Here is a 23,197-nt window from a genome sequence, read left to right as displayed (position 1 = left end):
GGTCTTCCATCCATAATGGTGATTGCATTCCAATATTCATTTCAAAAAGGACAAAATAGAATATCGACAACGTTAACATAAAGAATTATGTTAAAGTAGAAATGATGTACACCACTCCCATGCAACTGGTAATTCTTGTGGTTGATGAAAAATTAAACCTACTACATTAATATCGTTTCTCCTTTGAAGAATTAAAGACTAACACACACACATGTACATGTACAAATATGCATACATACAGACACCAACGACATATTGTGCATTGATGTTGCAAATACCTTATTCTAGAAGAGAGAGGAGAGCAAAATAATATCTAACTTTGCTATGACCACATAAGAGAATAGAAATTGCTGACATTTATTTGTGCTCGACCATGGCCAATAGACTAAAACTGTTTGTGCATAGAAATTTATGTGAAGGATTGAGTCGAGATTACTCGAGCACAATAGTACAATCTAGACGAGGCATGCCATGGGGGTTTTGGGACGTGGTAGCAAACATGACAAAAGGTGCTCTTTCTTCTCCATGTCTCTATTGAGTGTTTGTTAGTTGTTCATTTCTCGAATGATTGATTGAAACAAGGTACGAGTCGTGGATATAATGGTTTGGTCAAGAAAGCACACTCCCTTCTTCTTCCACTCTTGACCCAAGGGCATACAGGGGAATAACAGAAAACGTCAGGGGCACACACACACAAAAAAATACACACACACACATATATGTACATGTTTATTTATTCGTATGTGCCGTGGGCTGTAGTTCTCTGTTCGAACAATGGCTAGGGTTGCTGATCACACAGGTCTGATTCCTCCTAGCGATACGGGCTCCGATGATCCATTAAAAATCGACGAGGACGAGGACGAGGACGACGACGAAGAAGAAGAAGATGTCGATGCGTGTCGCATCTGCAGAACATCATCAGGCCAATCGCCTCTCTACTATCCCTGCGCGTGCAGTGGAAGCATCAAGTATGTCCACCAGGAGTGCCTCCTTCAATGGCTCGACCATAGCAATGCGCGACAGTGTGAGGTAAAACAAGACACAATTTGGATTCTGGATGTGAGAGAAAGAAGTTGAACTAACGTCTTTGCAAGGGCAACATGATCTATGGATTAGATTTGGCAATGTTGTCAAGCTTTACCATACCATATGTGTATGATGTGCAACAACACTGTATATTTATGTGGTTTTTGAAACTTATGTTGACGTGATTAATGAGGAGAAAGAGAAACCTAATCACTTTTTTAAACATAACAATATTCGAAACATTAAGATGCAATGGTTGTGGAGGGGAGAAAGACACATGAAATGACATAACTACATCTATGAACGGTCGAAATTATCTCTAAGATAAAAAAGGATACTGATATCACGATATTCTGTTCGAAAACTGGTTTCTTATCATGATAGCTAGAAGGAAGAACTTGTAAATGCTCTAAAATGAAATTTCTGAGGTCAATTTCAGATTTTTTTAGAAAACAAAGTTCAACTGCTTTCAAGTGTAATGCCACAAGATACAGCTGCACGACTGTGTTTGTTCTACTTAATACTGTATCATACTTTGCAGTTGTATGGCATATAGAAAGAACCCTGGGATTTGGATACGAGAAATTGATAAACAGATTTGATTATCATCCTTGGAGGGAAAATATCAATTACCATGTAGGTGGTGGATTTTAAAATGGTAGAACGAAAATATAATGCGAAAATTGAAATGAAAAACTAAGGTAATTTCTGAACTACATTGTTTTGATCTTCGTATTGGATGCATGCCAAAATGGCATATTCTTCTGCTCTGATACATTGAGTTAGTGTTCGTTATATTTTCTCTTTCTCTGCTCAATATTCAGCAATTCTAATTTTATATTTTAATTTGTGTGGATATGTGCGGTTCAGTATAATGACATGTTGCACCTTTTTGGTCAGGGCTGTTAAGCTGTGAGCTTGGGCATTGGCTAGCCACGCTTAGTAATTTTCTCAAGATTGAGTATTAATGCTGCTCTAATAGTACTCAAACTTAGATATATGTAGGGCTATTCTGCATTTCATGTGAAGGGCTTCCAATATTGCTCAGTAAAATGTGAACTTATATCTTCTTTCTATATCTTTTTGTCTATGTGCACATCCAAATGTTCTCTATATGTACGTTAGGGAATAGGTTGAAGGTGAGCTAGGTACACATTCAAGCATGGCTCAATATATCAGAGATTAGATCAAGATGCAGAGGAGGGCAATGTATAGAATTGATTGAAGTGAATGGTGCAGTGTTGTGGCCATCTCGCAAACCATTCCTGAATGTCTTGGATCCTGCTGGATGAAAGAAATTTTTGTGTGGGTTTCTTTGATAAGCATCCAATTTCCTATGCAGCCTCAGGGAGGTGGTTTTCAGGCATCGTTCTTTCTACCAATCTGCACTCACAATTTCTTTGAAGTGCATACAAATCTACTGGCCTTCCTCCAGTAGCATATGTCTAGAACCATTATGGAGTATGGACCATTATACAGTCTGGGTTGCGCGCCTAACCTCTAAATGGCGGCATATAATTGTCCATCTCATTCCATGAGCTTGATGAAATTCTGCCTCCCCAAACGTCAGATCCATATATCTGAGTTTGCATGTTACATCTATCAAATACTATCAATCTAATCTCCCATCGTTGGCTTGGGCTCAAGTGGCCTATGCTTTAAAAGTCATGGTATTGAGCTGTGCTTTTAGAAACCTGTTCCTTGTTTGTTGGTTAGATATGCCAAATGGAAGGTATTTGAAATTGTTAACACTTCAATTGCCTCCTTTTTATAGTTCACTACTGGTTGCCAGCTCTGGTTTTTGTTATGAATGAGTACAGCACACTCTCTTAGCATGGTTACAGGCTGGGTTGAAGTAGCATATTGCAATTTTGTTTTCTATAAAGTGGTTTGTGGATTTGTAATTTCGCATCTTAGCTAGCCAGAGAAGAGACCTAAGAAGATGTACGATGTTGACATCAGCCATTAGTTGAAAAAAAGGCTAGTTGAAACCCTGATTAGCAATTACCCTGAAAGTATTATTAGTGTCTCAGACTAAGAATGCAAGGTTCTTTAATCTATTATTTCGATTAAAAACATAGTTATTCAACTGAGATAATGATAAAATGTGATAGTAGACACTTCACTCCAGTGAAACAATGAAATAACAAATAGAAAATAAAAGCAATAGTGTATTGCAGAGTTTTATATTGAAGAGGCAAATTGAGAATATCAACCATCTCTCAATGAAGGGATATATTGGCTCTTTCTTTTCTTTTGCATCTTCTTAAAAATATAAGGTCTGCGATTTAAGAAAGAGTTGATCAATGCAAGTAAAATGAAGGAAATAAAGTAATGTCAACAAAGTCTCTTGTATTAATCTGTCATTAGGAGCTAACCAACATTAAATGGAAGTTGAAACTTGTACCTCTCATTGTATGCTTTTTTCCTGAATCAGTATTTAGCCTGAAAATACCCAATTATCAATCTCATACATTTTAATTTTGAAACTAGTAAAAATGTTGACATCACGATACCTAAGAAATATCTGAGTTTTTAAAGAAATTTTCACAATGCAAGATTCTTACTAATCCTAAGTAATGGAGGATTTGAGAAACAAGTACCTCAACATTATCATCAGTTCTTTGTAAAAGTTGGTATGTCTATTTGTGCTTTATGTGCGCACGCCAAATCTTTTAGTTCCCATATGACCAACAAAATGTGGACTTTGTTTTCACTTCTTTTTAAATTTTTTCTGTTTTTTGAACGATTTCCATAAACCAAACATGTTCCAACTTATTCTTAATAAAGTGACCACTTCAACATGTATTTTTCTGCTTGTAAGTGTATTGGTGAAGGTTAATATTTTCAAATTTTGTTACCTGTCTAGTGAGCTAGGCTACTTTAAAAACCCTTTTCAGGTGTAGATTAGTTAGTTGTTTACTCATTTATGCAGCCAGCAAGTCTGAGTTCTGTTGAAGAACTTCTAATTTTAATTTCTTGTCATTTCTTACTCCCGTAGACATTCAATTTTCTGACAGAGAACATTTGCTTCTAATTTCTGTAATTGTTTAATTTCATATTTCAAAGGTTTTGCTCTTTCCTCCCTTTCAGAAAGGGCTGGTGAATATGCATGACATGTCCATAACCTCTTAAAATTTTAGAAGTACTGTAAAATTTCAAGATTATTTATACATATATATCATATATATTCATATATATGTAGATGTTGCACCTTTGTTTTTTGTTTCAACTTATACCAGGGCTAGTAAGTAGTGAACAGTAATAAATTTGTTATGAAATTTTGCTGGCTAACCTTTTTTTGTTTCTCTTCTAAAAAGCACACATGATAGTTATTGGAATCTTTGAAATACTTTTAAACACTGCAAGAAAAATCTCGAGAATAAATTGAAATTGAAGCTGTGTCCAACTGTGGAGATGCAGAAAATAAGTGACTCCAGAAACTGTTGTGCTCATTACTTAACAATTTGATACAAGAACATCATTTTGTGCTGATTGCCTGTTAAGTCTACACAAGGAATATTTGAGCGTTATTTATTCTTTGGGCACAAAGCTGTCAATATTTTGAAAGCTATTTGTCCCAATTGCTCTTTGTAATGCACCAGAATATTCCTAATTTAGATGATGCAACTTCACACATGCTGTAAGATCCAAGGAGTAATTAAACCATATCATGATATTTCACTCATGATCATTATTCTGATATTTGTATTATCATCTATAAATGTTGGCTGGTAGTTAATGATGTTTCCATTATTATTGAAATTCCATGCCTGAAACACCGAAGAATGGTTCAAGGATCTTCTCTGTTTGATTAAACTGTCTATTTTTATATCTTCTTCCGTTTTATTATTCTTGATGGATTAGTTAGTAGGTCTAGTCATTACCATTAAAGCTGTTGAACAATAATTATCCCTTCTGTTCGGCTGTCTTTCCTATGCTTTTTTGCCTTTTGGAATTTTTCTACACATGTAGGATAGGAGTGGGTCGATGTTTCAAGGGAATTTTTTTGCAATAGTTTGAAAGCCTTTGGTTCTTGCCTAATGGAGAATTATGAGTGGATCATGATAAGTATTTATGGGCTACTTACCGATGAAACATGTGGGAAGCAGAAATGCTATGATGTCAATCATGATGTAAAATTCAAAACTATGAGGAATGCTGGCTTGATATGTAGAGGCCCAATCGTATAACATCTATGTTTTGTATCTGTATGTGTTATATGTCATATGTGCGCATTTACAATTATTATACAAAATTATGTTTATGTTCTGTAATTTCTCATATCACTGAATTCTCTTCAATTTCTAATCAGGGGTATGATCTGTTCGTTACATGTAGTCAGTAAGTTAATTAGCACCATTATAGCCTTTAAGCTGGCATTAATAAGAATCTGTATTCTTCTTAAATAGTGACACATGAACCATTGATTCTTGTGAACTTAATATGACAAGCGGAACTGCAGGTTTGCAAGCACCCTTTTGCTTTTTCTCCTGTCTATGCTGAGAATGCTCCGGCAAGGCTCTCATACCATGAGTTTGTTTTGGGGCTGGCTATCAAGGCAGGTCGAAGCATGCATTTCTTCCTACGACTGTCTTTTGTTCTATCAGTATGGCTGGTCTTCATTCCTTTCATGACTTTCTGGATCTGGAGGTTGGCATTTATTAGAAACATTTCTGATGCCAAGTGGGTGTTTATTCATCGGCTCACACCCACTTTACTCTTTACCGATTGTGTCCATGGATTTTTATTATCAGCTGGCATCGTGTTCATCTTTCTTGGTGCTACATCATTACGAGAATATTTCCGTCATTTAAGAGAGTTAGGTGGTCATGTTGTGGATAGGGAGAATGATGTTCAGGGAAGAGAAGTTAGAAGGCAAGCTGAAGGTGATAGAGTTGTGGGTGGAGAAGGTGTCGCTAATAGAGAAGGTGGTGGTATAGGTCAAGGTATAGCTGTGGGAGCAGGCCAACTTATAAGAAGAAATGCTGAAAATGTGGCTGCACGTCTTGAACAACAAGCTGCTCGCCTAGAAGCCCATGTTGAGCAAATGTTTGATGGTGCAGATGATGTGGATGATGTGCCTTTTGATGAGCTTGTTGGAATGCAAGGTCCCGTTTTCCACTTGTTGGAGAATGCACTTACAGTTAAGTAAAATAGGAAAGAACTCCAAATACCCCTGAGTTTTTTTGTATTCTGCAGTACCTGTGAGTTTTCATTATTTTCCCAACTGCCTTTGGTTAACCTGCGAAAGAGAGAAAGAGGAAATGAATTGAGCATACAGTCGTTCATATAGCACATGTTGAAGAAATGGGATGAATTGACCATGCAATGGCTCTTTTGGGGGTTAACCCAAAGGTTTTGGGGATATAATGAAAAATTAGGGTCATTTGAGGAAATAAACAAAAAGTCTGGGGTATTTCAGAGTTTTTTCCTAAACAACATGACTTTAAAAGCAATTTTGAGAGTACTTTTTTAAAGTTTTTTTTTTTTTTCTCATATTAGATTTGGAATAATAATAATGTCTTTGTAGGTGCTTGCCAGTAATACGATTTTCCTTGGTCTCGTGGCTTTCCTCCCTTTCACTCTAGGGCGTATAGTCTTGTCCCTGGCATCTCTGCTGACCCTTATAGGACCATACGATAAAATTATTGAACCATCTGGAAGTAACTCGTCAAGCTTGAGTATGTTTGATTCAAATCAAAACATTAAAACTAAAATGGGCCTGGTGAATGTGTCTGAGATTGAGAATTCCATCTTAGGGAGTTCATCCCTATTCAAAATGCTATTTGACAGCAATACAAAAACATCGTCTGCAATGCAGATGGGAGAAACTGGTATAGATGCTACATCATTGAAGTTTTCAGATGCAACGACTGTGGCAGCAGGTTACATGGTTGTGATTGCAACAGTTGGTTTCCACCTCGCAGTCAGAGCCTTGATCAAGTACATGAGAGGAGAGCCACTTGCTATAGGTCGACTTCAAAGAGTGACTTCTCTGGCTGAAGCTGCACCTACTGTGGCAAGACAAGTTATAGCAGCTCTAAAGTACATAATGATGATGTTCAAAGTTGCTTTCCTCTTGCTTGTAGAACTTGGAGTTTTTCCCCTGCTATGTGGCGGGTGGCTAGATATTTGCACTCTCAGCATGTTTGGTGGTACGATAGGGAATCGTGTAGCCTTCTTTTGGGCTTCACCTCTCACAAGCTCTCTCTTGCATTGGCTTGTTGGAATTGTATATATGCTGCACATTAGCATCTTTGTGAGCTTACTCCGAGAGGTACGTTGCCAGTTCATATTTTCTAATTTGTGAATTGAACTCAAAGGTAACTAATGAGCAATGATATTTTGTTTTCCACGTTGTAGGTTCTTAAGCCTGGGGTACTGTACTTTTTGCGAGATCCAGCTGATCCAAATTATAATCCTTTTCATGATTTAGTTGAGGATCCAATCCATAAGCATGCTCGCCGAGTTCTTCTCTCTGTGCTAGTTTATGGTAGTCTTATAGTGATGCTGATATTTTTACCGCTCAAACTTGCTTTATCGGTAGCTCCATCATTATTCCCACTTGATATTAGGTAAATGGAATTTTCCTTGCTATAGATGATTGTCACATGGAAATTGGCAGTTGTATCCTGATGAGATTTCTGCTCTTTATTTGATGCAGAATTTCTGATCCATTTACTGAAATACCGGCTGACATGCTCGTATTCCATATTTGCATCCCATTTGCAATTGAGCATTTTAGACCAAAAGCAACTCTAAAAACTGTTCTCTTCTATTGGTTTTCTGTGATGGGCTGGGCTTTAGGACTTTTGGACTTCCTACTTCCACCAAGAGAGGAGGCAAATGATCAGGGAAGGGGGCCTCATGACCAAGAGGTACCTGTGCATGGTATTGAACAATTGCAAGCTCCTGTTAACGATGTAGGGGTGGAAATTGATCATCAAAATGATTCTGAAGAGTAGGTTTTGCGTCATACAAAATGGACAGGAATTTTTTCAAGAAAAGGAATTCACACGTTTATGTTTTTTGGATTAGGTACATGTTTGTGTTTCGAATAGTGCTTCTTTTGGTAGGTGCGTGGATTACACTACTGTTTTTCAATTCTTCTATGATGCTGGTACCTGTTTCACTTGGTCGAGCAATATTTTCTTCAATATCCAGCGTCCCAATAATTTATGGTGTAAAATGCAATGGTATATGTAGTGATTATGTTTTCAGTATATAGTTTCATAAGTGGACAACCATGTTTGAAATTGGCCTTCCATCGTTGCAGATTTATATGCCTTTAACATTGGATGTTATGTCATTTGGGCAACTGTTGCAGCAATTGGGTATGCTGTAAATTATCTAAAAACACACAATGCCAAGATTCTCCTCCTGCAGATAATGAAGTGGACTGGGATCATATGGAAAAGCTCACTGATTCTAACTTTTTGGGTAAAATTGAGTATTTGGCTAAGCAATTTCTATATGTTGTGCAGTTGTGTAATTTGATAGGATGTATTATGTCCTACAGATTATAGTGATTCCTGTGTTGATTGGTCTGCTGTTCGAGCTGTTGGTTGTAATTCCTTTGCGTGTTCCGATAGACGAGAGTCCTATGTTCCTTCTGTACCAGGATTGGGCTTTGGGCCTGGTATTTCTGAAGATCTGGACAAGGCTGGTAAGTCCCCTCTTCCTCTCCCTAACCATCTCCAAAGAAAACGAAAATGAAGTGAAAGCGGAAACGGAAACAAGAAAGAAAATGAAAATGTAAAAAAGAGAAATTTTTGCCCTTGAAAGCAGATAATCAATGTTTGGTTTGATCTGAACAGGTTATGTTGGGTCAAATAGCCCCTTTAGTTGATGATAGCTGGCGCACAAAATTTGAACGAGTTAAGGCTGATGGCTTCACACGTCTTCAGGGTCTTTGGATTATGCATGACATTGTTCTACCCATTCTTGTGAAGCTTTTGACAGCTCTTTGTGTTCCATACGTCTTTGCAAGGGGTTTTTTTCCAGTGTTGGGATTTCCTCTTATTGTGAACTCAGCCGTTTACCGTTTTGCTTGGTCCGGATGCCTTTTGCTTGGGTTGACATGGTATGGAGTTAAAAGGCTACACTATTGGCTTTCTAAGCTCCATAATTCCATACGCGACGATCGATATCTTATTGGCAAGAGGCTACATAATTATGGTGGTGGAAAAGATGAAGAAAAAACTGCACCTTTGAGTTCATCTACTTTTAATCAACCAGATGCCAATGGCTGTAATGAGGAGACCAGTTCTTGGTCTATACCAAACATCGTAAACTCAAACAATGAAATTTTGATAGATGAAGTGGATGTGGAGCAAGAAAATGAACTTGTAAGTTCTACGAACTGTATCGAGGAATGTGAAAAGGATCAAGTTTTGTTGGGGCTTAGAAGAAGGCATAGCAACTTAGTAGCCTCTAGCAGTTCCATTGCATGAACTTAGAAACTTCCAAATATATGGTTCTTACGTAATAACCCAAATTTGTATTATATGCGAGTCCTGAAGCTTTGGACTAAATTTGTATGCCCGAGTATGCTCCTCTTATACATGTGTATATACTCATCATGTAAGTCAGCGTAATTAGACTAAATCTTTATCAATGCTTATGGTACATAATTCATGTTTCACTTTCAATGATACCTCAAATGGTATTGCCTCTCAACTGTATACCATGAACCTGTTGCTTCTCAAAATGTATCTGCTTAGTCCCTGACTGATGTTATGCTGCTCTCAAAATGCTAAGTAACGATGAAGTGCAGATTAGATATAAAGCTCAGAACCATTTTCGCTGGCTTGAGCTTCTTTTATTTTCTTTTATATAGATGTTATTCCTTTGCCGTTCTTGGTGATGAGATATGAATACATGAGAAAATGATTGTATATTATCATTTGCATGATTTGTATTATGACATGGGAAAAACATGGAAATGTTTAGGCTTGTGAGGGATAAAACCTTTATTTAAAGGCTGAAATCAAGTGGGCTTTTTTTATCGAGCATAATCCTTGAGAATAACAACTTATGTCAACTGTTAAACTCTTTTATACTCAATATAGAAGTCTAAAGCCAATAATAGGTAAATTGTTGTTTAGACTAAGGGATATGTAACAATTGGAAGGTCATGTTTGTAAATTAGTAGGAAATGAAGAACACTTTGTTAGGGTTGAAGGCTATTTTAAATATGGAGAGGATACCAAGTCAAGTGGTCTAGTGATTGAGTCATTACAAGTATTAAACATATTTAAGCTGCTGAGTGGCTTAAATATGTGTTGTATGTGTTGTAATATAGAACTGTCTTTCAACTTTCCATGTTAATTTGTAGTGTTATAATATAATGTAATTACTTCTCACTTTCACTCTTCTCTCGTATTTCCAATATGTTTAGGCATGCATGAGAGCTAATAGGCAAGAATAGTGGACAACAAAAGTGTTAGTGGTAGAATGCTATTTGAAGAGGCCTTATCATCCTCGTGGGAAGGGAGTTAAATGTAGGATGGTGATTGTGATACCCTTGGATGGGTAGTGAGTTCATCAAGTCTTTCGGTAATATGACATGTGCTTATGCAAATTACAAAGAAAGAGAGAGAAAGAAAGAAAGAAAGAAAGATATATTAACGTCTTTTAAGGCCAAATTTGGCCCATGAGACAATTGGTTTACAACAAAATGAGTATTTATCCAGTCATCATAACTAAAATAAAATAGAGTAAACATAGAACTTAAGCTAAAAGAGTTCTAGTAGTGTACAATACGTGGTATACTCGATAAAGGAAGTGACTTTACACTAATCCTAATTTTATTTCCACCCAAGCCTCTCGAAAAGAAGTGGGGGGTCAAAGGGTTTTGATGTGGGTGTGACCCGTGGTTCCAATGTAGAGAGTGCCCTAGCCATGGCTTCTAGGCGGTGTAGCTCACGTTCCCTTATTTTCATTATTGCTTCCACACCACGCCGAGTTGCTTTGAAACTCGATACCCGAGGACGTCTGGTTCTTCTTTGGTTTTCTGCCTCATCAAGGGAAAGGCCGAGTGGTGCAAGTGTGTCGACATTTGTTGGCTCCCCCTATTCCTAAGAAACTTCATTTGTTACATGTTGGTGAACATTAGCAACATTATTGTCAACATTTTGTAACTTATTTTCTTTGTGTTGTTTTAGCTCTAGAATGTATTTGCCTAATTTCTTTATATCTAGAGTATCTAATAATTTGGGGAGGGTGGGAGAGGAACCAAGTATGTCTTGGTATTTTGCCCTTATCTCGGCGTAGATTGGGCACTTGCATGTAAAGTGATACTCATCCTCTATCTCTATGTGACATAACCTACATATCCTTCCCTCCCTAGGGACTCCATTAGTACGACCATTCTCAATCTCAAGTTGGTGAGATGATATTCTAGTTGTCCAATGGCAACCCTTAGTGCATGTGGTAAGAATACATCTAGATATTTTGGCCGCGTGATAAAACCTAACTCAGAGAAGTGTATGAAGTGTTCCTTATAGTACAACATTTTAGATGGGAGTGGCTTTTGTGGGGTGATCCATTTATAGCGAGTGTAAATTTGCCATATGTCTTGGCGTATTACTTTATTGCGGTTCTCATGAGAGATTAAAGTGTTATCAATCGTGTGGTTGTACCTAAGAGAGAGAGAGAGAGAGAGAGAGAGAGAGAGAGAGAGAGAGAGAGAGAGAATAATCACCACATGTGTAGATCAACATCCAGAATGGAAACCATAGCAACAATAGAAGGCAACCCTTCACAGTCCTCTAGAATGGAGTGGAAGGCTTAATCCATGCGAGAAAGACATTGTCCCACACACAACCAAGCTCTATCAAGATTTCAATCCGTGGAGCCATAGATTATTCTATTCTGTCGAAATATCATATAAGATCCACCCTATTCAATAAAAATAAAATATCCCCTCAACACAAACTATGTTGTACTATTATATGGACAATGAGCTTGGTTTTCCTTCACTCCTCAAGTTTGGTGGATCAAGGGGGTGTAGGCCAAGTGTTGTTGAAAATTGTTCCAAATAATGTTCACTCTAAGTGCCTTGGGAAAGATATCTACTATTTGGTGATTGTTGCCTCTCATTTAGATTAATTTGTGGGTCATGTAGCTAAGGTTTGCGTTGGTTATGGTTAAATAGATCATGTTGTTGGGGTTTCGTCGAAAGAGATTATGATCAGCTTACAATTTGCCATCTCTAATTTCAGCAATGAGGTTGGGATGCAATGACATTGATGCTATACTTGATTTAACAATGAATATGGATGATAATAATGTAAAAAGCTTAAAGAAAGAACTTGAAATCCTATTGTTTTATAGTAGCACTCCATTGATAGAGTTTGTTTGGAGTTGTAACTTGTAATGATAAAGGCTGAACTATAATGAAACGAGGGGGGCGCTAGTTTCTCGTGCTTGCAAAAGTCTGTTGGTTTATCGAGGACATTTCTCATTTACTAATTTCGTTTATTGATGTGTATATTTTGCCCGACTAAATGCAAACAATGCAATGCATAGACACCAATGTATGTTACGCATAAACACATAAAGGAATGGTACCTTCGTACTTGAGATTTTCTTGATGCGTTCAATTGGTTCCAAATAACTATATGTGCATTTCCAAGTTGGCCACGAGCTCGTCAAGGCTTTTCCACATGTCAGTGTCAACATATCATTACAAAGGCTATTCTATAGTAGTATTTCACGACTTAAACAAAAAGCAATGTGAATCCTAATTCACATCAATAGGAACTTATAAGAATATGCTTTTGAAAAGCATTTGTAAAGGGCAAAAGTAGGTACATAGTGATGTTTGATGGTCACAATGACATGAATGTGCATCCGAGCTACTCTGAAAAAGCAGTAATTTACAAAGTCATCATGAAATATCATATCAAATACTGGAATGTTAGGCATTCCAAAAATAAAGATAGAACATTAGATAGCATTAAAATCGATCATTCTACCCCAAATATAACCTTAAAATACTGAAAGTTATGACTTCATACATTTGTGTCAAAATTATGGCCTAGAGGCTAGACATTCACGACATAATGTATTGTGTGCTCCCCAAACATTCAGATTTGTGACTGCGTACGTTTGTGGTAAAATGTGTCGGCCCAACGCCAAAAAGGACATTCAAATATATTGGCCTCACATAATATATTTGAATGTCCGTCCATCCATCCGTCGGTTGTTTGTTAGTTCGGTTGATTTTGATTTTGATTTTGCAATGGAAAGAAATTGCATTTAATTAATTGAAAATAATGTGCAAGGAACATCATTTCATGCACATTATATTGCATTCCTTGAAAGCCCCAAGCCATTGTGGAGGACCCCCACCAAAATGAGACACTACTAAGTAGCATTACATGAAATAAGAGATAAGATCCCCTATGTCTTTCTTGTGCATGCGTGTGGTGCCTGCCCCCCAAGGAAAAATGACCCCCCAGCCCACGCTCTCCCCCGAAACACACACACACACACACACACACACAACACAACACAACACAAACACACCCAGAAGGGAATGGTTTGTCTCTCCGTAGAAGAAGATCCATTAAGTAAGAAGGCGAAACATTTGTTTGAGATTATTGTTCGGACGACGCCGACAAAGGCTTGCGACAAACGAGGAGGTGCATCGGGGTAAAGATCCCGGTCTCGCCGCCTCGGGAGAGGAAGTCGGCCGTCTTGAACAACATCTCGTGCACATCGACCACGCCTTGGGGGGCGATCCCGAGGAACGAAAGGAGCGAGATAACAACATGGTTGCGGTAGTAGGCGAAGCGTCCCATTTTGAGGCGATCCCACCAAGGGCCGGCGGGGGGCAACGCGAGGTCGCGGTCCTCGAGGACCTCGAACCCGACGTCCTTGGCGATATCGCCGACTTGTTTGTAGGTACGGAGGCCCGGGAGGGCGTCGCCGTGTTCGATCCCGTGGATGACGTGGACATGGTCGGGGTTATGGGGATCGAAGAGTGGGGTGGTGACCCACTCGTAGGTGACGTAGAGCTTGCCGGGCTTGAGGACGCGGAAGATCTCGGAGTAGACATCTCGGAGGCGGGGGGCGTGGCAAGTGGCCTCGATGGAGTAGGCGCCGTCGAACGTGGTGTCCGGGAAGGGCATGTGGAGGAAGTCCCCGCACACCACCTCGCAAAGGGTGTGGAGCCCGGCTTTCTTGTTGTGGGCCCGGGCGCGCCCCACCTGATACTCATTGATGGTGATGCCCACGATATGGGCGGCCGAGTGGGCGGCCACCGCGCGCATCGGGCCGCCCACCCCGCACCCTGCGTCCAACACCTTGTCCCCTGGGCCACACCCCAAGAGGTCCGCCACACGCTCCTCGTGGAGCCGCGTCTGCTCCCTGTGCGACGTCTTCTTCACAGACGGCGAGAAATGGAAGCTCTGCCCCCACCCCCACTCGTAGATGTCCGTCACCAGGTTGTAGAAGGTGTCCACCACCTTCGGCACCTTCTCCGGGGCCTCGATCTGCTTCGGCTGCTCGAAGAAGGCGGCGTACTCCTTGTAGTTGTCCGCCACGTGGGCCCTGCTTATGGACCCCCCGCCCAGGGACACCGCCGACTTCCCTTTCACCTCCGCCCGCCCCACCACGAACAGCAGGTAGTACACACACGCCACGCCCACCACCACCACGGTTACGCCCGCTACCGCCATGGTGTTGGACGACGACTCTACAAGCGTTTTTGAAGGGAACAACGATGACGACGACATCATATCCATAATGTGCTTTATTTATTTATTTTATTTTATTTGGGGGGGGGGACGGACCCTGGCCTGCTAAATTTATTCTAATTTGTGCTACTAACAAATACCAAGAATCGGAAATTATTAGGGCGTGGTTCCCCCTGCCAAATTAGGGTTTTCGAATTGGGAGAGTTTCAGATTTGCGAAGGCAAAAAATTGATGAAGAAATTCGGATTTTCCGAACAGGAATTTAATTAGGCGCTCTGAAGGGGAGTGTGTGTGTGTGTGTGTGTGTGTGTGGGAGGGAGGGAGGGAGGGGGATTGAACAGCAAGCACAAAATATTTGGGGTTTTGTGATGGGTAGAAAGAAAGTTTAGGAAGGGAAAGAAAGGATTAGGGTTTGTGAAGAAGGACATTTGGGAAGTGGAAGAGGGTGGCTGTGAGGAGGAAGCATCTTGTGCAGCCGGAATTAGGGTTTCAAGAAGAGGGTGAGGAGGAAGAAGAAGAAGAGATGAAGTTGGCCATCGCTTCCTTCTGTATGTATGTATGTATGTGATAAAGCTGGCAAAAATGTCGGACCGTTGATCTTATAAGATCTAAAGGTCCACGATTGCTTGCTTTTTCTTTTGCTTTTCTTCATATACATATGTATTTTGAATGTTTTTTTTTTTTTTTCTAAAGGTAGAAATATTTATGTAAAACAATCCCAAGGCGGACTAGTTGGGGGCGGATAAATATGGGCAACACCACCACGTCAACAATGTCCGGGCTTCCAAAGCCAGACAAAAACAGAACACATGATCGTACAAATTTCTTTATTCCTAACTTTGAGTTTGCGGGTCATGTAATACAAATCTCAAATGAAATAAAAGGAAAATGTTTCTCACACATGCATGCATATATAAATAGATAGACTTCACTATGTGTCTTCGGAGGTCGAATATGACCTACGAGAACAAAACTATGGCATTTTTGCACAATACATGTGAATCTGAGTATCGATTCTCGAAGTTCAAGAACTTTACTGATGAATGTCACAATTGAGAGTGAACGTTGTGACTATTTAAAGGTTTATGCTATTTCGAGGGATTGGCATGTTGACATTCACGACAACACAGATATCTGGTAAATCATTGGTACCATGAGGTTCTAAATAGAAAAACCATGCATTTGTGAAAATGGCACCTTCATTGGCCACAAAACAAATGGGTGCAAACCACATATTCGATCAAGATGGGACATTGGATTAAGTAGGCTCTGTTTGGTTCAATTATTTTAGAGCAAAGTTTACTATCACGACTACTCAAGGTATGTATATTGTTGTCAAGAGGCGTGAAACTACGACATTAGCTAGGTACCAATCCCTATAAACATTCCATCTTCCCAAGAAAGAGAAACCAAAATGGAGCAAAATTTTGATTCATGTGCATGGATTAATAGAAACTTAGATTACCACTAGGCATATAGGCCTAATACCATAAAATAAAGCAAAACAAAGAAGAACAAGACAAAGTGAAAAAGGCATTAACTACATTGGCTACAAATTCATGGACAAAATGATGTGAATGAAGTTCTAAACATTCCCACATGTCTTTTGAAATTAATCTCAAATCACTTCCCATGTAGAAACTTGAAATTGGTTCATCACACTGTTTATGTCCTTCCTTTTGTTATACCAAAATTTATATCTTATTGTTTCCACCAAAAAAACGATATATATCCTCTTCTGCCCTTGGTAGAATCCTCATGTGAAGTTCAAAAAATTAGTTACACTCATGGAGACAAACAGAATGATTGTGGTAGAAGCTATAGAATGTGCTTATTAGTGCGTAGGTTTGAATCCCACATAACATATCGTAGAGCAATTCCAAATCCAAGGTGGCTATGAGAGCAAACAAGACATGTAGTGTGGTCATTGTGTCCAACTTAAAATTTTGATTTCCATCTTGATGACCCTAGACTATAAGTGTCAATTATATGCCATGTTTGGTTGCGTAGTTCTCAATGACATCTAGCTCCATGGCCCTAGACCAAATTATTCAATTATGTGTCATGATTGATCACTTATGACCCTACATCAAAATAGTTCATTACTTGTCATATGATTCGATCATGTCACATTTGATAGCATGGTTTGCAACTAAAATCAATGTTCATGTTTGCCCCAAAGGACAATGTGTTGCATTAGCCCTTCCAAACAAAATTGTAAAACATAGAGTTATCAATATAAGGATTAGGAGAATGTAGCGAGGGGCGGTTCAAAGCCTTTCAGGAACTAATGGGGTTGTACAATTGTAGCTCGAGCCTTAGGGAACCCGTCAGAATCTCTAGCTCAAGTTGTTGCCACAAGATGTTGGCCTACTTGTGCAATACGACAATACTTGCACAAGATGTGGTAAAATGGGAATGAAGAATCCCCTATTATATCTAAAGCAAATGATGCTTACCTTATTATTTCAAAAAGGATGGATTGGTGACATTTCCATGTTCTACATTTCAGAAGCCACATGACAACCGTATTAAAAATAGTCAATATTTATATCAGCCCCACATTTATCGAAGCATTAACCTACCTCTTGTGCATCAAACCCACGTATTGATGTTTTGAACCATGTGAATTCTTACAAAGGGAAGAGGTTATAAAAACTAGGGAATCATTTAAAAAAATGTCAATCAAAGAAAAGGGAAGGCTCCCCATGTGAGGATTAAAGGGGGGGGGGGGGGGGGGGGGTGCAAGGGGGGTGCAAGGATCCAGCCAAGAACGATGAAAAAGTGTGTTAGTTGATAAGGCATTCTAAAGAACTACCATGCATACATACTGATTCTGTGCAAACAAACTTAAATCATGGTAAAGAGATACTGATATATAGCATAATAAAGAGTTATTAGTAAGAACTTACAAGCAATGAAAAGAAGATGACATCATATTGCATGAATCCCCTACGCATTGGTCACTTCTACCTATCACCGTCATACTTTTCACATGCTCTTTCTTGCTCTCTCTTGTCTTCTCTCGTAAATGACAAAAGTAGTTTTTTTACCTCACATGTGATGCAATACCAATTTCATTGTTTTCTATGTGTGTATGTGTGTGTAAGACAACTAATAGTACATATAAGCTACCTCCACCTATTACTTGAAGGGTGTGAAACTCAATGCACAATGTTTTTTGTATTTAGTGACAGGGAATGGAGTTAAGGCATTCAAGTTGAAGGGAGAATTGGCATGGTAATTGGAGCAAGACAAAATTCTTTCCTTTATAGAGTGATCATGTTGCATGTTGGGCACTCAACATGTCCCACTACCCATTAAATTATGGTATACATACTTGTCGTGTTTTTCAAACAAATTTATTAATATATTTGTGTGTGAGAGAGAAAGGTGTACATATGCGAAAAGGAAAGCTAATTCAATAAACGTTGCAATTGAGCTATGAAGGCAACTTGTCCATGAACAATGTTTATTAGTCCTGCTTTGATTGCAACTTGTCCTCAAGGAGTTTCCTTCATTTTAGCTAGTCTTACATCACCTTAGATAGTTTGCCTTCCCAAGCTAGAATATCCATATAGTGCTGAAGGGACAAGGGGTTTTGTAGCATTACGTCATTGTAATATAAGGAGAAAGGTTTAAAAGTTAAACTTCAAAAGGATACATTTCTAGTTGGGTGAAAAAACTTAACTAGAAGTTGTAGTAAGTTGTAAATATGTATGCAAAAACATATGAAGGCTTGGGAAAAGGTGTTTGTGACTATGTGTTTAACATTTTGAAACACAATCAATGTTTAGCTAACCATCTATGCAATGATCAACCTCTCCAATAGTGGATATCTATTTGATTAATATTGTAACTTTCTTTCATGTATTGTAGAAGGATCAAATACAAGTGTTGTGTCATCTTGACAATATATAGTGACATATGCATAAGGAGAAACACCATAGCTTTACGCCAAGTTGGCTTAAGGTATTGAATTTAATATTATGTGGTCTTTACTTTAGTACAAACCATAGACACCTAAAATATTCCACTCTCATGTGAGGGACATGCACCATGTAGTTATAGCGTAATTTCCATGAAGTAGTTATAGGTTACATATTTTGAGAAGTTAGAGTTGAAGACTAAATTTGAAGTTAAACAATGAAGACTAAGTACAACTATTTGGGTAATGCATAAAGATATTGCACACAAAGTATGTGGTTGAGCTTTTTATCTTAATGTGTCCCTCAATCTCAACTCTATTGTATGGTCATTTATACTATCATGAGATGGATTTCATCCTCATGCTCTTGTATGCCCTCTCCATGTTGGTGGATCAAGTGGACGTAAGTCATGATAATAAGAGTTATCCACTCTTGTCCACGCCAAAGTGTGCACCATCATTGGTTGGTGCAAATATGGGAGGGTTGTCATGAGTATCAATGCAAATATGGAGGCCAAAGTGTCATGAGTTTACATACATTGATCGTGACTTTTCATAGCTAGGCCATAAAAATAAGTGAGATGTTGTCAGCTAATAAATGCACATGATGCATTATCTCGAAAATGGTATGCTTGCTTCAAGGTCTAGTGGCGACTAAGCTATCAGAGGATGAGCATGCACATGTCTAACCATGGTATATAGAGAAGGTGCTCTAGCCATTGATAAACCATTCCAATTCAACACTAGTCTTCAACATATTCTTGTAATATTGTTGTTCTTGTAAATACACCTACTTCCCTCTCTTATCTCCCTCTTATTTTATTATTCTCTTCTTTGATTCTATCTTGTTCTTGACCATGGCCCCAAAAGTATGAATGTGACTACCCTTGTTCTTTGTTCATTTTTTCTCATGAGGAACTCTTTTCATAACCATGGCAAAAATATGTGAAAAAGAATAAATGTACAATGTTATAGATCTAATTTTTTTATAAATGGCACAAAAACAACATCATTAGGGGTTTCTCATGGATTTAAAACAAGCGAATGTAGAGAAAGGTCAACAACACGAGGAATTAACTTAGAGGGTTCACCAACTTGAAGTAGCTACTTAACTTTGTGATAACAAGCTTCAAGAGGAAAAACTCCTCGAGAAATCCCAAAGCGTCAAAGTTTCAAAGTACTTGGTCACAATTTTTGAGGATTCCTAAATTAGGTGTCTCTAATGTTGCAAAGGCATCCCATCCAATAGCCAATTGATGTGGCATGAGTAGGGATGGTTGGAACTCCATTAACTTATACAACACTAACTTCGTTGTGCTATTACTAGAAAAAAGATCTCGTGTATTAGAGAACATTGATAAGTTTACTAATGTAGGTTGTGTGAGAACTGCTTGAAATAAAATTTGAAAGTTACGACAAAGAGATCCCCCAACTTCAGCTTATGTAGTTAATTTCCGCCTTCCAAACTAGGAGTCATTGGTTGTACAATGCTTCCCAAAGTTGGGTTATAGGCATAAGCTTATGATCCACTTGTATAGCTAATTATAGTGGGCTAAATAAGAAGCTCAAGGAACTGATTGCCCTAGGATTTGGGACAAACTCATATGGACTTGTGGCACATGGGGAACACGTGGTGGTTTGGGAGCCTTAGGTGTTGAACTATATAAAGGGGACCATTGGTTCCATGAAAGCTATCCGTTTCATTACAACACAATGAGATGTCGTTGAGATTCTATTGGTGAGGGTAAGCTCTCTTCTTATGATCCATTATTAGCATCCAAGGTATAACATAAGATAATATTCAATTGTATGGACACTGTTGGTATTTTATGTTTGTCTCATGTCCTTCACTCAAGGTGATAAATGTGGTTAAGCACCCGTAATTTATTCTTCTCCTTAATATCTTATTCTTTGTTGATCTTATTTTATTCTCTAATATTGGCACAAGTAGAAGGATGTGCAATTTGGTGGGGTTGGATGTCATGATGCCATTATGCTTTTAGTACATGGTATAAATTATGTGCTAATAGTAAGGATATTGATAAAATAGGAAAATCATATCCATCATCATTTAATTCATCATCATATTCTTCTTCTCCATCAATTCATCAGTTTTTACCTTCTTTAGTAAGACTAGATCACATCGAATATTTTCTAAATTGTAATCATAATTTTACAGACTTTGGTAGGAATTCAACAATAATCTAAGAACTTATCTCAAAGAGTCCACAATAGCATCCCTATGAATTCGTATCAAATCCATGATGTAGATTTGGGCATGAGCCTTCATATGCTAAATCTATCAATCTCTTAGACTTGATTACCAAAGCCCCAATCACTCAAATCTTCAATGTTGAACGTGCATTTAGGTTCACTTTAGAATGTTGAATGAACAAAAGCTTACGATTGTGACAATCATAATTCTCACAAACCCCAAGTTTGTTACTTACCGATCAAAATTAAAATGTCTCCTCTCATCTACCCTCCATATGACTATTTTCTGCTCATGAAACCATCAATGAAATACCTACTCTGTTGAGTTGCTACGTTTTGTTTTATTTGTCTGCTTCTAAAGAGATACAAAAGTTTAGAAGATAAAGAGAAATAATAAAGATGAATCGATGATGACAAAGATGGCAACAAATTTCTAGTCAATACAAAATAAATGTGGTGGTTGTTTGAAAACTTCCACGGCAATTTAGTGTTTTGTTGTTAGTGCATTTAGACATTCATTATGCACAATGGTAATACGATTATAGGAATGATACAGAGAAAGGAGATTGAAACGATATAGAATATTTGAATACATCAAGGGATTTAACAAGTTTACATGAAGTTGGTCTAGGCTTAATTTTTCCCAACAATTGTATGTGAATAAAGAGTGTGAGTTATACATAATTTTTTAGGTTCCATGAAAGTTACATGCAAGTAGTGCTAAATTTTTTTATGTTTATCATTAATGAAAATTTAAATTGAAAATATGATGGTATAGATGAAGCATTAAAAAACATATCAAAGTGGGGATTTATCGTAGTAATGTTTGTATGTAAAATAGAGATAAGAAATAAGGGGATATTCATATAGGAGAAAAATGATGGAATTGTCAATATTCAAGAAAATAATGGAGGAGAGAATCCTTATAGTTATGACTCATGAGTCATGACACACTGATCGAAGGATTTTTTTAAAAGCCCAACCTCAATTTTATGATTTATGGCAAGAAAATTCTCATAAATTCATCTCAAGTTCATCATGCATATACTAATGTTTCATCATGCTCATTATGTAAATGTTGTTTGTTAAAACAAAATAAATTAATGGCTCAAAATGGTATGAACTTTAGATATACATACACATCAACAAGAAAGAAAAACACTTTATTTTCATCCACATTTAGCTATTTGGCAGATTCACTTCATCATGCAACAAAGATTTTAAACTAAAATCAATTTCAGGTCAAATAATCATGAAATTGGAAGTTCGAATCCATATCCATTGGGTCGTCACATTGAAAAAAGAGGAAAAGTGACACACGATATTTCAATTATCGATACACATTCATTTACGAAAAATACGATATAAAGTTATATTTCCAGGCAGGAATACAAACACAGTTTACATGTATGTGGCCAAATAATTGTAAGGAAACAAGTTCCATTATAACTATATTGCTGGTAATCGATGTTTACTGAATTCAACCATAAGGACTTCAATCCGCACTTATAAGTTCTTGGACTTGTGATTGCAGATATCACTCACAAAAAGGATAGAACTGATTTGTTCATCCTGATAGAGGTGAGCATAGCTTTCCTACATTTCTTGAACTTCTATTGAATGTTGACCATGCTTTCAGACATCAAAGGAGGCTATATACTACAACCTTTTAGGAGTGCACATCCCTAAAAACAGCAACTATAATATTCATGAAGCCATGTAACACATCTTATTATTCTTCATGTATGTTGTCTCTTTCAAAACTGTTGAGATAAAATATAATAATGCGACTAAGAGGGCCATCAACTAGATTGAACATCAGCAAAGGCTATACATATTAAAAGTAGAACCTTCAAGGAATGCAAAATTCTAAAAACAGCATACTTTTCATGAAGCTTATATACAACATCTAACCTTTCCTATTCTTCGTATTTGTAATATTATCTCTTTTTCAAAAATCTTGAGATGAATTTGGGAACACAATCACTAATTGATGCATAAAGGAAATAGACTCGAACACATATACATGCACATAACTCATAACCAATATATATGATCTATTCCACTGCATTGAACTATATTCTCTAGTTTTTTTACAGGGTATCAAAGCATGAGGGTTATTTATCCACATGGCTTCTTGGTTTATTTTATATTATTCTTGAAACCAACTGTTCATTGAAGAACTAGTTCACATACATGAAGATAGTCAATTGTTGCTATTATAAAGCATCAACATAGCTCTGCTTTTGTACATTTTCACTAGAGGCATGTCATGATTGAACTACATGGGAGAGGAGTTCTTTGTAGTTGGTATAAAATA

At 37.8% G+C, this 23,197-nt stretch overlaps 2 protein-coding genes across 2 annotated transcripts; one reads left to right on the top strand and one right to left on the bottom strand.

Moving 5' to 3' along the window:
- The first annotated feature begins 760 nt into the window (after nucleotides 1-760).
- Nucleotides 761-9,837, top strand: LOC147863495 (putative E3 ubiquitin ligase SUD1). The gene is made up of 10 exons (XM_087319253.1): nucleotides 761-1,029; nucleotides 5,492-6,172; nucleotides 6,560-7,306; nucleotides 7,393-7,604; nucleotides 7,694-7,990; nucleotides 8,068-8,225; nucleotides 8,306-8,469; nucleotides 8,549-8,695; nucleotides 8,847-9,740; nucleotides 9,790-9,837. The coding sequence occupies exons 1-9, from the start codon at nucleotides 775-777 to the stop codon at nucleotides 9,480-9,482; spliced, it is 3,297 nt and encodes a 1,098-aa protein (XP_087175379.1). The 5' UTR covers nucleotides 761-774; the 3' UTR covers nucleotides 9,483-9,740; nucleotides 9,790-9,837.
- A 3,440-nt stretch (nucleotides 9,838-13,277) lies between these two features.
- On the bottom strand, nucleotides 13,278-14,792 carry LOC147863494 (24-methylenesterol C-methyltransferase 2-like). The gene has a single exon (XM_087320180.1). It carries the CDS (start codon nucleotides 14,781-14,783, stop codon nucleotides 13,635-13,637), a length of 1,149 nt encoding a protein of 382 aa, XP_087176306.1. The 5' UTR covers nucleotides 14,784-14,792; the 3' UTR covers nucleotides 13,278-13,634.
- Nucleotides 14,793-23,197: the final 8,405 nt, after the last annotated feature.

Source organism: Azolla caroliniana, unplaced genomic scaffold (assembly GCF_043228905.1).
Source record: "Azolla caroliniana isolate FFs.n. ecotype wild unplaced genomic scaffold, voAzoCaro1.0.p SCAF_5, whole genome shotgun sequence".
NCBI lineage: Eukaryota > Viridiplantae > Streptophyta > Polypodiopsida > Salviniales > Salviniaceae > Azolla > Azolla caroliniana.
This window is presented reverse-complemented; position numbering and strand designations above follow the sequence as displayed.